The following is a 17394-nucleotide window of genomic DNA, read 5'->3' as shown; positions in this document are numbered from 1 at the left end:
AACAGAAAAGGCTGCCTTTATTTAAAACAGAAAGTCATGATGACCACAGAGTCTTATGGTAATATATGTGCCTGAACCCAATTATGTTCTGGGATGCAATACCTGGAAATATGAGTAATCTGGCTGGTTGAGGTGCCGAAGGAGGAACGTGTTCCCACAGCCCATCACATTCCTTACCACTAATACGACCACTGCTTAACTTCTATTGCAGGCTACATATACTTGGTAGAATTAATACAGTGGCACCATTTTAACTCCCATAGCTAAATACTATGGGAATCATGGAAGGTGTGGTCATGGAGCTAAAGGTGTGGCTGTAGAGTCAGGCCTTCGATGAATGAGACAACACCATAGGACCCTGGATGGAAGTTGATGTAGATCCATCTTAATAGGACGACTGACCACTGTAGTTTTATATATAGTGTTTTTAAAGTTGTTTTTGTAATTGTGATATATGATATTTTAATGAGTGTATATGTTTGTTTGTTTTATGGCTGGAAACCGGGCTGAGTCCCTCAATGAGGTTGAGAAGCTCAGTATAGAAAACTGTGAAATAAATAAATAAATAAATAGCCTCCTCTGCTAAAGAGTCAAACTTCAAATCCCAATATTTCATAGCATTGAGTCATGGCACAAGTGGTGTCAAAGTGCATTAATTCTACAGTTTAGATGGCACCTTTACTCTCAGGGTGTTGGAAATTACAACCTTCTTCAAGCCTCCTCTTGTAATTTGTTTATCTATGATCCTGTTGCTTACTTATTGTATGTATGTTCTGATATGCAGCTTTCTTTCCATGCTCTATGTTTTCCTGAGAAGTTGTGGGAGGGGCTGCAGACCACACGATCCACTCAGAGATGAGCACAAAGTGCAGACTTCTTTTAGACTTTGGGAATGTTTAGATCGCAGACTTGCAAACACTTGCCTGCTGTTGATTCTAAGAGCGATGGTCTAACTGCATGGCACAGCAACTATCTTAAACATATCTGATAAGTTGTGTACCTGTGTATGCTGAACACATGAAGGTTGTGAATAAACCAAATATGTTATTTTTTTATACCAAAGTCTATTGTATTTTGTCTATTGAGTGCATAATATCAAACAAGTTATTTTATGGGAGGGTAGATATATTTTTGGGCACTGAAAAACACTTCTGAAGAACTACTATTTTTATGCACTGGCATATTCTCTGTTTCCTAACAAATCAGAGACAACGGATTATTCAGTCTAAAACAGGATGACTCCAAACTGGCCAAAAACCTCATGATTTAAGGAGTCAGATAGAGTGGCAGAGATCCCCACTCCCTAAGAGAGAGGGGGGGGGGGAGGGGGGGGAAGAAGTATTGGGGGGAGGTATTTACATCAAATATGAAACAAATCTTTCTAAGGCTTTCAATTCTTCTTACTCTTTCTTGCATTTCTTATTTTCTACCAGCAGGGAATTTTTAATAATGGGTTTTTTTATTATATTACTCAGAGAAGCTGAAAGAATCAGGACACCTTTATATTTTCAACCATATTTTATCCTTAATTGCCAGGTCTAATCTCTCCTTGTTTTGTTGTCAATTTAGATCCAATGTTGTTTCCATTATTGCTGTTCACGTTGCCTGTCTCATTCTGTTCGACGAAATACGGTATGTGAAAGCGATGTTTCTGAATTTTGCATGGATATGTGAAATGACAGATAAGCAAACCTTACTATCTTCAATGGAACAAACAGTGGAAATACTGATGAAAGGCCCTAAGTATAGCTTAGTGAATTCTTGGAAATTATATTGTGTTTTTTTAATATGTCGGAAGAGAGTTGAAGGATTATTTTGGTCATGAAGAAGTATTAGAACCATTTCTGACTCACATAATTCACTTAATTCACTACATCTTGTATTAACCTGTCCTTTCACCCCACCTCTTTGGAAGTCAATGAACAGTTTGTGCCATTTGTGTAACACACACCAAGAGTAGGCAGTGGATTAAATATTTAATTATCAGCCCTTTCCTTATTATCTATGATAAAGTTTCTTCTGTCTTTCAAAGCTGACTTCAAGCCCAGCTGATTCCAGTCCTCACTTCTGCCTTTTCTACATTGCTCAAAAAGTATTCAGTGGTCTCTTAACTTCTACTCATCAAGTTATTTCTCTTTCTTTTTGAAATCTGTGCGCTCTCTCTCACTCATATATATAAATGAAAGCCATTCCTGAACTTTCTCTGCCTAACCTTACTTGCTCCTTTCATGTGACACAATTTTCTTTTGTCATTTATCTTAACATTAGAAGGTGAACTTTGCTGGATAAAGGACTTATCAGTGGTGCAGTTTAGGGGGCAAAGGCTCAGCAGGAAAAAGTGGGAAAGGAGTAGGGGGGAGTGCCCTCCATTGCCCCAGGAAAAATTGCTCTTATTGAAAAAGAAGGTGTTATAGTTGCTTTGCAGTACTAGTGTCCACTTGGTAAAGTCTTTCAGAATCTCCTAGCTCATGCTGACTTGTACTCCGAAAGAGAAGTTTTACCTAACTCTGCAGCAGAGCTGTTTCACAGCAAGCACATTCCTCGAGCTCGATTTGTGCAGCCAGCTGGCCACAAGCTTCAAACTCCACTTCTCCCCTTTCCAGTTAAAGCTAGAAAACTACACTTTCCACACTTGCAAGAAATCTTTTATTTAACCATATTGTATAATATGGATCTGTTAAGCAGGGCATTTGATGAACTAAGCAGATCTCACAGCCCTACTCCACCACACATAATGTCCAGCAGAGAAAGAAATGATATGTAGACCCCTCAAGCTCTGAAGATGCCTGCCATGGATATGGGCAAAATGTCAGGAGAGAATGCTTCTGGAACATGGCCATACAGCCCAGAAAACTCACAGCAACCAAACGAAATGTAGTCTTCATCATAAGGCACACACAAGTAGATTTACTCATGAGCATAATCAAGACAGAAAAGAAAAAGTACTATGCAGTATAAGGGAGTTGGAGCATATCACACAAGTTTCATGGAGGATAGACAGGGAGGGGGAGAGAGAGAGATGGGAAAGCAGGTCACACCATAGAAAACAAAGAAAATGCTATATGATGCAGGAAAAGAGAGCAATTGAACAAGCACACAAATATACAAGCAGGAAGCTGCCATAAACGTTACATTTGTAAACTCCAACATATCTCACACTTTATCCTTTGGGGTAGCTTTTTCTGTAGCCTTTAGCTACAGTTGTAAGACTTTCAGTTGCTTTTCATCTCTGATCATTGTAACTCTCATCACATTTCTGATATGGTTAAACGACCCCTGAAGCATCCAGTTCATAGCTTGAGAAATCTGTTGGGTTTGGCCATTCCTTTGGAAATGCTTAGATGTAGAGCCTGAAAAAGTTACTTGTTTGCGCAAATTTTCAAGAATCTACTAGCCAGTTACATATAGGTTTGAAGTAGTTTGACGATGGCTGAGAATTGTGGGAGTTTGTTAGTCCAAACAAGGAACCTTCCCCCAGTTCTGCTCAGATGACACAAAATCATAAAGTATTTTCTTACCTCAGTATAAAAAACAGAGACAAAATCTTATGGCAACTTTAAGATGGTTGATTCTAAGAAAGATGCCCTGTGTTATCTGCACAGAGAAACTACTTCAAACCTATATGTAACTGGATTGATAAGCAATGTACCTGTATTCTGAATACATGAAGTTTGTGAGTAAACGAACTATGTTACTTTTAATAAATACTACTTACTTTTCTCTTTTGAGAGCATGTTTAAAACCAAATATATTTTATGGAAGAGTAGATTTTTAGGCACTAAAAAGGACACTTCTGAAACTCTGCTGTTTTGGGGCCTTGGCATATGTTTGCTCCTAACAGTTCAGAGAGATATCTAGGTGTCGATTATTTCTCTCAACAGGGGGAGCTAGCTGGAATACAAACACCACGCAGTTCCCTCTTGGTGGGGGGAGGGTCGTGTAAAGGGGAGACAGTGGAGGGTCCCGCCCTAGAGTTGGAAAGAAGCTGTTCCTTTAAAACACCTGCAAGGTGCAAGGATGCTGAATCAAAGCAAACAAGGAGTCACAGGTGGACTAATTGGAAGGTAAAGGTAAAGGTAAAGGTAGTCCCCTGACATTAAGTCCAGTCATGTCTGACTCTGGGGTGTGGTGCTCATCTCCATTTCTAAGCCGAAGAGCCAGCGTTGTCCGTAGACACCTCCAAGGTCATGTGGCCGGCATGACTGCATGGAGCGCCGTTACCTTCCCGCCGGAGCGGTACCTATTGATCTACTCACATTTGCATGTTTTCAAACTGCTAGGTTGGCAGAAGCTAGGGCTGACAGCGGAAGCTCACGCCGCTCCCCGGAATTGAACCTGCGACCTTTCGATCAACAAGCTCAGCAGCTCAGTGCTTTAACCCACTGAGCCACCGGGGGCTGAGGAGTGGATATAAGAGGGAGAGTGGAAGAGGAACAGGAGGCTCCATTGGACTTGAGTGGCTGGGATGCTTTAAATAAAGGAGTTGCTGAGAGAACTTCAAACAGCTGCTTGAGACTTGTTTATCATAAGCAAACCAATAGAATGGATTAATGTGCTTATGGTGTTCCCCTGCCTATGGGGGATGTTGGACCTTCTCACACTAGGTATATCAGTCTAACAGCTGAGAAACCTAATTTGCCTTGCATGAATACTAGTGGATATTTACCATGAAGGAGAAGGTTGACTCAAGCCAGTTTTTAACTCTTCTCAGGAAGATCATACTTTACAAAGGGTTATGATCTCTAACAAGGCCATGCCTTTCCAAAGATTTGGTGTCAGAAGTGACTTGAGAAACTGCATGTTGCTTCTGGTGTGAGATAGTTGGTAGTCTGCAAGGATGTTGCCCAGGGGATGCTTTGATGTTTTACCATTCTTGTGGGAGGCTTCTCTCATGTCCCCACATGGGGAGCCGGTGTTGACAGAAGAAGTTCATCCACGCTCTCCCCGGATTCAAACCTCTAACCTGTTGGTCTTCAGTCCTGCTGGCACTAGGGTTTAACCCACTGTGCCACTGGGGGCTCCTCTTTTACTTTCCAAAGGTAAAGGTTTCCCCTAACATTAAGTCTAGTCGTGTTTGACTGGAGGTTGGTGCACACCTCCATTTTAAGGCGAAGAGCCAGCATTGTCTGTAGACACATTCAAGGTCATGTGGTTGGAATGTTAAATTGTATCTGTGTCTGTCTATATGTGTTGTATGCCTATGTCCAATATGTAATATATAGCTCTTTTCCCCTTTCCAAGTTTTGCTATTATTCTTGAAGCAACAAAGCAATACTGGCAAATGTCTTCATCTCCTGCGCTGCTACACCTTCTAAATAGTCCTCATAGGCACATCTCCGGGATTTACTTGACCTTTTTGTTAATCATATGGTTTCTTTCACCACTTTTTTCACTCTGCCTTTTTACATCTCCAGCAAGTCCCTTGTTCTAAAATAGGATTTACCTATTTTTATGGAGTGCTTTTTACTGCTACTGCTTTTAAACTATCTTCAATAAACTGCTTGCATTTCTATTCAGCTGGGTGGTGTTTAAAGTCAGAGAGCGTTTCCTGGCCTGGATTGCAACATGTAGTATAATTGTGAGAAAACACTCTCCCTGGAGTTTGCAAGAGTTACTGTGGAGGGAGAGGACTGTATAATCTCCAGAATTCCCACCTGGGTGGGGAATGCTGGGAGTTGCCATCCCCAATGCAAAGGACGTTAGATTCGCTCCATCTGGGTCTTCTCCTGCCCCTCCTTCCCAGCTTGCCGGGACAGATAGGCGAAGGAAGGGTTAAGGGAGTAGCTGAGAGGGTTTGTTTTGGGGGGATGTGTGTGACGTCGTCTCCATCGCCCAGCTTCTGACCGCCTGAGGAGCCTCTGAAGGTAGTCCCCCCTTTTACCCTCCCTTGTGATGCTGAGGTCTGAAATCTGAGCTGCCTCCTTCCACTTGGTGAGGAGGTCCCAGTCCCAAGCAAGCCTGCCTGCCTGCCTGCAGCCGGGCCGCCTCTTGTCCTCGTTGCAGGAGCAGCAGCCCAGTCTCCCCAGTCTTTCCCTCCCGAGAAGCATGGCACCGGCGCTGGGGACACACCTGGGACTGGCCGCCCTCCTCCAGTTCCTCTTCATGTCCTGCTTGCCCAGAGGTACCGTAAGTAGCCCAGCGGCTCCCTCTTTCTCCCCTTTCCCCCTCTTTGCGATCAAAGGAGGCAGAAAGAACGAACACAAGGCACTCTATTGCCCAGGGATCCCACGTTCTTCCAGGGCGGCTTTGGAGGAATTGCGGGGTGGAGGAAATGGGATTCTAATGCTTGGCTTGCCACTGCGCTCCAGGCGTCCGCCTCCTCCTTTCCTGCTTTCCCTCTTGTCACTTCGATGCTGAAGCCATGGAGGAGGAGGAGGAGGAGGCCACTTTTCAAAGCCCATCACTCTGTGCAGAACATGGAAAACAACCAACCACCTTGGGTTTCTGACTCATGCTTTTATTTTTTTGGTATGACTTCAAAGGGAAAACGTTTCTGATGGTGCTATTTTATAAAAAGGGTTGCTGTAAGTTTTCCTGGGCTATATTGGCCATGTTCCAGAAGCGTTCCCTCCTGACGTTTCGCCCACATCCATGGCTGGCATCCTCAGAGGTTTGTTGGAAACTAGGCATGTGGGGTTTATATATCTATGAAATGTCCAGGGTGGCAAGTCTTTAACAAAAGACTCCTTTGAGCAACACTCAAAAAAAGCAGGGGAATTCCAGACAAGAATCAATCAGGGCCAACTAACACCTCCCAACAAAGGAGTCCCCCAGGCAGCAACCAGCCAGGCTTTGAAACTGCAACATGCATTGGAAGTAACTTGAAGGCACATAACAACATCCACCTCGTGTTGTCAACAGCTTTCATGGCTGGAATCACTGGCAGAAACCAGTCAGGCTTTGAAACTGCAAGGCCATTCAATGATAATCAAGGTGGCCAAATGCAACATTCACACTTGCCTCCAGCAGGCAAGAGTTCTTTCTCCCACCATAGATATTACACAGATATATAAACACTCAAAAACAGTAGAATTCTAGACAAGACACAATCAGGGCCAGCTAATCACCCCCAACAAAGGATTCCCCCAGGCAGTAAGAAGCCAGACTTTGAAACTGCTAGGGCATTAAATGTTAATCAAGGTGGCCAATTGCAACATTCACACCTCTCTCAAACAGGCAAGAGTTATTTCACCCACCAGAAGTACATAACAAACAAAATAATTAACATGATGCAGGTAAACAAGGAAAACAATAACAAATCAGGCTTTCCAGTTTCCAACAAGCCTCACATCTGAGGATTCCTGCCATAGATGTGGGCAAAACATTAGGAGAAAATGCTTCTGGAACATGGCCATACAGCCTAGAAAAGTCAAAGCAACCCAGTGATTCCGGACATGAAAGCCTTCAACAACATATATTTTATATGTATTGTCGAAGGCTTTCATGGCCAGAATCACTGGGTTGTTGTAGATTTTTTTGGGCTATATGGCCATGGACTAGAGGCATTGTCTCCTGATGTTTTGCCTGCATCTATGGCAAGCATCCTCAGAGGTAGTGAGGTCTGTTGAAACTAGGAAAAAGGGTTTATATATCTGTGGAATGACCAGGGTGAGACAAAGGACTCTTGTCTGCTGGAGCTAGGTGTGAATGTTTCAACTGACCACCTTGATTAGCATATAATGGTCTGACAGAGCCTGGGGCAAACTTTTGTTGAAAGGTGATTAGATGTCCTTGTTTGTTTCCTCTCTGTTGTGCTGTTGTAATTTTATAGATTTTTAATAGTGGTAGCCAGATTTTGTTCATTTTCATGGTTTCTTCCTTTCTGTTGAAATTGTCCACATGTTTGTGGATTTCAATGGCTTCACTGTGTAGTCTGACATGGCGGTTGTGAGAGTGGTCCAGCATTTCTGTGTTCTCAGATAATATGCTGTGTCCAGGTTGGTTCATCAGGTGCTCTGCTGTGGCTGATTTCTCTGGTTGAAGTAGTCTGCAGTGCCTTTCATGTTCCTTGACTTGTGTTTGGGTGCTGCGTTTGGTGGTCCCTATGTAGACTTGTCCATAGCTGCATAGTACACGGTAGACTCCTGCAGAAGTGAGAGGATCCCAGGCTGTCAGACCATTATATGCTAATGCTAATCAAGGTGGTCAGTTGAAACATTTACACCTAGCTGCAGCAGACAAAAGTCCTTGGTCCCACCCTGGTCATTCCACAGATATATAAACCCACTTTCCTAGTTCCAACAGACCTCACTACCTCTGAGAATGCTTGCCATAGATGCAGGCGAAACGTCAGGAGAGAATGCCTCTAGACCATGGCCATATAGCCCGAAAAACCTACAACAACCCATATATTTTATAGATTTTTTTAAAAAAATGTTGGCTTAGAATAACCAGTGTGTGTGGTTTGCCACTATACTGCAAGCAACATTATGTGTTGGACTAGGACTTGGGTTGGAGTCCCCACTCGGTCATAAGGCACTGGCTTGGCAGTGCAGACTCATATAATCCAGTTTAAAGCAGAAAACCTGGGATCAGACCTTGGGATATAGGACCTGTCTGGAAGTGCCCTGAAATAAGCAAATCCAGCAGGCCCAATAGAAATATGAGACCCAAGACCTCATCACATTAGAGAATGAATCTACTTTAAATTCGGTTTTGAGGTTTGTAGTTTAGGGAGGAACCTTTAACTGCCTCACTAAATTACAAACCCCAGAATTCTGCAGGAGGCAGAAACCGGATTTGAAGTGGATCTATTATCTGGTGTGATTAAATAGCTGGTGCTATTGAGGGTGCTCCACTTACATCTCAGGCAATGGGCTTTTGCTCACAAAACATATGCTGAAACAATTGTGTTAGTCTTTAAGGTGTCATAAAACTCAAAGAAGAAAGAAGAAGAAGAACAACAACAACCAATACATCACACAGTCCTAGACACTTGGGAAGTGTCCAACGTGTGATCCAATATAACAACCAGCATTGTGGTCTTGTTTGCTGTGTGCTAATCTTGTTGTGTTTCTATTTATTTATTTATTTATTTATTTATTTATTTCTAACCCGCACCTCTCTCCCCGAAGTGACTCAGGGTGGCTTCCACAACTCTAGTGTGGTTAGTGAAACTGGTTTTAAATCCTTACTGGATCATTTAGAGTGGTCAGAATATTCTGTCAGCTTAACCTTCCTCACAGGTATCTAAGGATAAATAATAATAATATACGACACCATGGAAAAAAGGCTAGATATCAATGTAACAACTCATAATAATGTTAATTGTAGGAAATGATGTGAAAATAGTATGTTTATAATACTTCACTACTCAAAGGGGTTGTCCATGGACCCATTGTAGCCCATAGCCTGTTGGCCCCTGGTAGGTTTCCGGGAAAGACAACACAACAGTAGGGAGAATTATGGTTCCTGGCACACTGGCAAAAAAGAAAAATGCCTATCTCTCACACCAGGTAGCCCAAGGAATTGTATTCTAAAAGACTCTGAAGTTAATATAACATAAGTGGTCTTGGAAACAAGTTGATGCATCTACACCAGGCAAGGGCAAACTTTGGCCATCCAGGTGTTTTGGACTTGAACTCACACAATTCCTAACAATGGGTAGGCTATTAGGAATTGTGGGAGTTGAAGTTCAAAACACCTGGAGGGCCAAAGTTTGCCCATGCCTGATATACACAGTAGAATTTATGCAGCTTGACACTACTTTAACTGCCATGGTCCACATTGTAGTTTGCTAAAGCACCATCCCTTTTTGTCAGAGAAGCTAAAGACTTTGTAAAACTTCAGTTCCTATGATTCCATAGCATTGAGCCATGGTTATTAATGTGGTGACGAACTGCTTTAATTCTACTGTGTTGATGCACCTAGAGGCACATATTTTCTGCATGACAAAAGCTGGCTGCCACTGTGTAACTGAAGAATTGGAACAAGGGCAGCAACATCAAAAAAGCCCACATGTACCAAGTAAACACTGTGGCATTCCATATGCAGAAGCTCATAGTGTGTATAAATAACTCCATATGTAAGGTTATACATCAGATCTACTGTTCTATTTGAGAGGATTGAAGTCAAACAGAATGGATTTCCGGAGCAATTCCTCAAAGGCTGGCAGATTCTGTTCCGGGCCTGTCAGAAGCCAAGGAGTGATGCTTATGGTAGGATGGCATATGTGTTAGGAATGGCAAAAAAGTACAATTCAAGTACACTTCGGGTTAGTCTTTCATCTCCAGAAAATAGTTTAGCAGCTCCCTCTTAAGGGCTTATTTACACTGCAGTTTATTACATCCCAAGCTGGTACTTTCTCCATGTTGAAGCCTTGTAGACACAGAAACCACATTGTGCTCTCAGTCAAATGTTGAAGGACCCTTTTGAACTTTTCTTTGGAAGATAACAGCAAGGAGCAGGACCCGAGCAGTGGGGGTGGGAGTAGAAACAGAGAGCAACACATGGTAGTTATGACAACTAAGTAATGCTCTAACTTGGGATTTCATTCTTCAAAATTTAGGCTAATTTTGTTTTAGCAAGAACACTAGCTTCTCTCGGGCTAAAAACAGCTCCTTGGACTTCTGTACTACTTCCAAGATGTTTTCAATGTAGACACAGGGTCATATGTGGGCTACATCAACCGCACTCTTTCAAAGTGAGCGCATAGCACCAATGAGGCTGAATGTTTTTCTATCTCAGTAATATAAACTAAGATCCATGGATAACAGACCATCCTCATGGAATACTTCTATAGCCATTTGTTACACCCTGTGCAGCCAGCCTCTGAAAACAACCCATGCCCTGTCTTAGTCAATTTGGGCTTTGGAGGAGAGGTCGTTCGCCCTGGATCCTTGTAGTACATATAAACTAGAATTCTGGATGGAGGCTAGAGTTCAAATCCCCACTTTACTATAGAAACTGATTGCATTATCTTGGGTCAATCTCATTCCCTCAACCTTAGGGCCCTATCATTCTGTAGTATTATACCTCTATTATTCCACTTGAATTGACGTAGCATTGTTGTTTGGAAGCCTGGGATTAGCAGTTTGGGGAGCTCTTGGGCCTCCCTAAATCACAAATGCCTAAATTCCATATAATGTTGTCATGGCAATTAAAGTGGAATAGTGCAATAACAGCAAAGTGTGATACAACCATTAGAGAAAGCAATACCAAACCTCCTTTGAATTAGTCTTACTAAGAAAACTGATAGTGTCACTCTGTTGGAGTTGACGTGAAAGCACATAAGAACAACAAAATCGAGGGGGGCAAATAGAAATCTCAGTGGAGATTGCTGTATGATGAGAACACACTAAGATGTGTGCATGAATGAATAAGTGAATTCATATATGTGTGAGCCACTCCACTCCCTAGTTGGAACAAGATGCAGCCCAAGGTGATGAAAAGGTTGTGTGTGCCTGCTGTACCATGGAGCCTCCATAGTTTGTCTGCTTGCTTCCTCTAAAACACATTGTGTCCTGTTAAAACAGTTAACAAGCATAGCAGCTCCTCTAGAACCTCACAGTAAAAGTCTTTCTAGAAATTATAGATTTAAGGAAGACACTTTAGGCAAGGTGTGGCAGCAGAGCTGCCCCATTGATTATGTTTTGTTGCTCACATTCATCCCACCTAACTAATTCAAACAGTCAGGTAATATGGTAGAACAATATGTAAGCAAGAAACAAACTGTTCCTTCTTCTATTCTGCCTTGGACAGACCACACCTGGAATACTGTGTCCAATTCTGGGCACCACAATTGAAAGGAAATGTTGACTCTAAACTAGAATGTGACCAGAGAAAGGCAACTAAAATGATCAAGGGTCTGGAGAACAAGCCCTATGAGGAGTGGCTTAAGGAGCTGGACATGTTTAGCCTGAAGAAGAGAAGTGTAACGAAGCGTTAATCCCACCGCTTATCAACAAAAATGTAAAGAAGCAGCGCTAATCTCACTAGATGCCACCAAAAATTATGTGAAGAAGTATTAATCTTCTTTAATGTCACCAATATTCTGTGAGGAACCTTCTTTTAAATATCAATTAAGCTGCCACCAATATGTTTAGAGACGCTGGATTATGTCTCTGTTTATCTTTAGTTGTGTTGTGAGGTGAGTTTGGTAGTGTGGAATGCACCAAGCATAAAAGCAATGAAGGAGGCAGGTTTGAAATACAAAGAGAACAAGATTTATTGTTAACAGAACGTAATTGTTGCAGTTTTGAGAATTTGAACTTGGCACAAGGCTTGATGTTACAAAATGGCTGGTTTGAGATACATGTTTCTGATGATACAATTCTACAAACTTCTTCTTTAGTGAAGTGCTTATACTACTTCAGAGTTCCCTATTGTGAATGTCCACACTGTTTGCCCTATACTCGGAACAAACCACTGATCACCAGTCTTTCCTTACTGGCAATCCTGAAGACCCCCTCTGTTAGATTCTTTTAACCTAAGCAATCTAACAAGGTAACACCTTCAGCTCTCTTGCTGAAGAAATATTCACAAATTCTAGGAACTACTGAATTCTCACAGCTTCACAACAGAGCCCTAACTGGCTCTCCTCTTCCCCGGGTCTCTTCCACCGGACAAAACTACTTTCCCCAGAGTCCTTTCTTGACTCTACTAATTCCCAGAGCCCTTAACTGGCTCTGCTCTTCTCCGGGTCTCCTCCACCGGACTGGAGCTTAACTGCCACTTTCAAACCTTTTACTCCTTTAGCTCCGCCCACCTCCTCTGCTGCCTTGTCTTGTCACCATGGCAACCTATCCCTCACAGCTAGGCCATGGCAATAAATGTAATACATAAATACAGATTCAACACAGTACATTAAACACTCTATAATAAACATTATAAATACAGTTTAAACACATTATAAATAACACTTTATAATGAACACATCTCTACACCTTCCCCCCCAGAAATATTATTTTTTTTGGACCATTCCCAGTCCCAGAATGGCAAAAAAATAATTCCACATATTATCCAACAATAAATACATATATATCAATTCTGAAAGGGAAACATATTATGGTTAAGTATATTTCAATTACCATACATACAAACCTTTAACCTATGAAATTCTAGTATCATCTATGGATGTGGTATCAAAGTCTCACATTTTTATACTTATATATATATTCGTAAATATCTATTGCCTATTGTAAAACATATATATCTACCACACTTTATTATAATGGGATTATATCTTATATCTATGGTATGAAACATATACAGTTCACCACTGTAATAACATCATATATTTTATAAGTCTATAATAAAACAGTATATCCATTTTGTTTAAATATTATACTATTTTATACTATATTACACATACATTACCTTTATATAATTTGGATCTACCTGTGATCATCCTCTATCCAATTCTCCATATCAACCTCAAATATCCTTGTCCAAATGTGTTTCTATCTCATTAACATATATAATTGTCTTTCTACCTAGTCTGGTCAATTTATAAGACATTTATCTATATACCATACCACAACTTTTTTCCATACATATGGTCCCACTTTGTTAATAGCCCACACAATAGTTAAACTCTCACATTTGATCATTGACATAGATGTCTTAGTGTCCAATGTCCCATGGATCAAACACAACCTCGGTTGTACTGGACCAACTGTCCACAGCAATGTCTCTTTATGATGATCTTTTAGCTTCTTTTTTTCCACTTCTTCGTTTCTTCTTTTTAGGTTTCTTCTTTTGTCTGACCTTCCAATTATCAGGAACAGTTTTGTTTCCATCGATTTTCAGGGCTTGAACAATGGCTTGCTTCCATGAAGCATCAGGTTGTAGTGAATAATCTGGAATTCCTCGAGCATCTTTTCTTGGCACTGAAGAGAACTCACTGTCCTTGGAAGAACGAACACGAATATTGTCCTGCTTCATGGCAAGCTCATCACTGCTATCTGGACAAACTTCCAAAGCTAGAAATTGCAGCTTTTTCTTTTTATCATCACCAATATAGTCTGTGTATATTAGTTTTCTTGTCAGTCTATCAGCTTGGCTTTTATTCTCTCTTTCCTCTCCGTTCAAGGATAAAGGAGATCTCTCTTCCGACACATGGCCAAATCTTCTTTTTCTGTTTACTTTCTCTTCAGATGTATGGATCTTTGTTTCACAGAAGACCCCTGGATATTCTGAACTCGCATCAGCTTCTACTGTCACATCCAGAGTTTGTTTTCCTTTAGCTTTCTCTTTTACTTTTATTTTATTGTCTTTGTCAAAAAGTTCGGCTGAGGTAATTTCTTTATGTGGCGCTGAAGGAAATACATCTTTTAAGGTCAAGGATTCCTCTTTCTCCTCAGAGTTTATCACTTGTCTTTCCAGACCTATTGTTTCTATACTCTCTTCACTGGCTCTCAAATAATCAGCCACTGGAATCGGCTCTGCTGCAGGGCTTGTTCCTCGTTTGCATGGTCTCTTCTGGCTGTACACTTCTGACTTTATATTTGGAACACCATCTTCAGCAATAAATCTATAGGGTTGTTCTTCTGCTCTTTGTTCCTGTTGAATTTCTCTGACTCCTCCTGTCTCCTTAACAAGCTCAGCCACTGTAGCGCTGGTTTCTGGACTCTCGTCCCCATCTTGTTGTATGGCAAAACACAGGGCTTTCTGTTCAGGGCTTTCATTGTTACATTCTTTCTCCCCATACGCCATCTTACAGTATTTAATCTCTTCAGCCAAATCATTTCCAATTAAACATTGATATGGTATGTCAGGACTGACTACAAAATCCCACATACCCTTCCATCCTTTATATTCTATTGGCAAGGTCACCACGGGTGTTGGGATCGCGGGACCTAAACCTTTTAATTTTATTTCAGAGGTTGGCTGTTGAAATTTCTGAGGTATTATTTCAGGGTGCGCGATGCATACTTCTGAACCTGTATCTCTGAGTCCTTTCCTGTCTTTGTGATTAATAGAAATGGTTTCTAAGTAGTCCTTAGATGGGCTGCCTGACAGGATGAACAGACATTGTTTCTCTTGAGGCTCTGAGCTTGAACTCTCCTTTGAAACAGTATCTGCTTCTGCCCTTGGTGTTTCTTTCATTTTATTTATAAAGAGGGTTGTTTTCTCTTTCCTTAACAAGGGACATTGATATTTTAAATGATTCCATTCTCCACATTGAAAGCACCGTCGTTTTACCTCAGGAGCAGTTGGTCTTATTACACTCTGCCTCCTATAGGGGGTGTTTTCTATGTCAGCACCCTTTTCTTGCTGTGGGCGCTTTTGTTGTGAATAAAATAGCTGCCTGTTTATTCTTTTGTCATTTGGCAGATCTTCCCCTTTGAATCCTTCTTTCAAGGTTGTCATTCGATCCGCCATACCCGCTGCCTCTACAATCGTGGATGGCCTGCGATCCTGAATCACCCAACGAATTTCACAAGGAACCAATTGGAAAAATTGTTCCAATTTCAAAAGTTCCCTCAGCTGATGATAATCTTCTACCTCAGACGTCTTTATCCAACTATCGAACAGTTGAGACAATCTAGAGGCCACCTGAGCAAAACTTTGTGTTTTATCTTTCTTCAACGTCCTGAACTTAAATCTATAATATTCCGGAGTCAATCTAAACTCTTGTTGAATCTGTTTCTTAAACAGATCATAGTCTCTATAAGATTCTTCAGGCAACTGTCCATAAATCTGCAAAAGTTTCCCACTTATCTGTGGCCTAAGGTATGTCATCCATTTTTCCTTAGCCACTCCAAAATCACGACAACATCTTTCAAAAGATATTAGGAATTTCTCTGGACAATCGTCCTTGGTATATTTTGGGAATTTCTTCATCAAATCTGGGGTATCCCCTCCAGATCTCCCTTCCTGAACATCACTGGATGTTTGAGACAAAGTCAATCTTTGTTTCTCTAGCTCAAACTCCATTCTCTTCAATTCTAACTCCCGTTCAAATTCTCTCACTCTTTGTCTTTCTTCAAACTCTCTTTGTTTAGCCTCTCTCTCCATCTCCAATTGTTTTTCCTCCATCTCCAATCGTCTCATCTCTAATCGTTTTTCCTCCATCTCCAGTTTGTATTTATAAGCCATTTCTGACATAGGCACTAACTCTGTCTCTGCCTCAGAGCCCGAACTTTCCTCTTGGTCTCCCTCTCTTTCCTCAGCCAGCTTTCTCTGTCGCCTGGTAGCCATTTTTCAGCAACTTTTACCTCACAACTTATTTTAAAATTAAACTTAAGGCACTCGATCAGTTGTTACTCGAATCCCGTCGTCTGCCACCAAAAATGTAACGAAGCGTTAATCCCACCGCTTATCAACAAAAATGTAAAGAAGCAGCGCTAATCTCACTAGATGCCACCAAAAATTATGTGAAGAAGTATTAATCTTCTTTAATGTCACCAATATTCTGTGAGGAACCTTCTTTTAAATATCAATTAAGCTGCCACCAATATGTTTAGAGACGCTGGATTATGTCTCTGTTTATCTTTAGTTGTGTTGTGAGGTGAGTTTGGTAGTGTGGAATGCACCAAGCATAAAAGCAATGAAGGAGGCAGGTTTGAAATACAAAGAGAACAAGATTTATTGTTAACAGAACGTAATTGTTGCAGTTTTGAGAATTTGAACTTGGCACAAGGCTTGATGTTACAAAATGGCTGGTTTGAGATACATGTTTCTGATGATACAATTCTACAAACTTCTTCTTTAGTGAAGTGCTTATACTACTTCAGAGTTCCCTATTGTGAATGTCCACACTGTTTGCCCTATACTCGGAACAAACCACTGATCACCAGTCTTTCCTTACTGGCAATCCTGAAGACCCCCTCTGTTAGATTCTTTTAACCTAAGCAATCTAACAAGGTAACACCTTCAGCTCTCTTGCTGAAGAAATATTCACAAATTCTAGGAACTACTGAATTCTCACAGCTTCACAACAGAGCCCTAACTGGCTCTCCTCTTCCCCGGGTCTCTTCCACCGGACAAAACTACTTTCCCCAGAGTCCTTTCTTGACTCTACTAATTCCCAGAGCCCTTAACTGGCTCTGCTCTTCTCCGGGTCTCCTCCACCGGACTGGAGCTTAACTGCCACTTTCAAACCTTTTACTCCTTTAGCTCCGCCCACCTCCTCTGCTGCCTTGTCTTGTCACCATGGCAACCTATCCCTCACAGCTAGGCCATGGCAATAAATGTAATACATAAATACAGATTCAACACAGTACATTAAACACTCTATAATAAACATTATAAATACAGTTTAAACACATTATAAATAACACTTTATAATGAACACATCTCTACAGAAGGTTGAGAGGAGACATGATAGCCATGTATAAATATGTGAGAGGAAGTCATAGGGAGGAGGGAGCAGGCCTGTTTTCTTCTGTCCTAGAGGCTAGGATGCAGAACAATGGCTTCAAATACAGGAAAGGAGATTCTACCTGAACA

General features: G+C 41.3%; 1 protein-coding gene across 2 annotated transcripts in view; it reads left to right on the top strand.

The window, feature by feature from the left end:
• Positions 1–5857: 5857 nt before the first annotated feature.
• Positions 5858–17394, top strand: part of PAMR1 (peptidase domain containing associated with muscle regeneration 1) — a 92358-nt gene continuing 80821 nt past the window's right edge. The window contains exon 1 of one of the 2 annotated variants that reach the window (XM_060764787.2): positions 5858–6121. In XM_060764787.2, coding sequence (XP_060620770.2) covers positions 6046–6121 — 76 coding nt within the window. In that variant the 5' untranslated portion in view covers positions 5858–6045. Of the gene's footprint in view, positions 6127–17394 lie in introns of both variants that reach the window. The other variant, XM_060764808.2, reaches the window with a different exon arrangement.

This window comes from Anolis sagrei, chromosome 1 (assembly GCF_037176765.1).
Source record: "Anolis sagrei isolate rAnoSag1 chromosome 1, rAnoSag1.mat, whole genome shotgun sequence".
NCBI lineage: Eukaryota > Metazoa > Chordata > Lepidosauria > Squamata > Dactyloidae > Anolis > Anolis sagrei.
The sequence above is the reverse complement of the archived record's forward strand: the minus strand, read 5'-3'. Positions and strand labels throughout refer to the sequence as shown.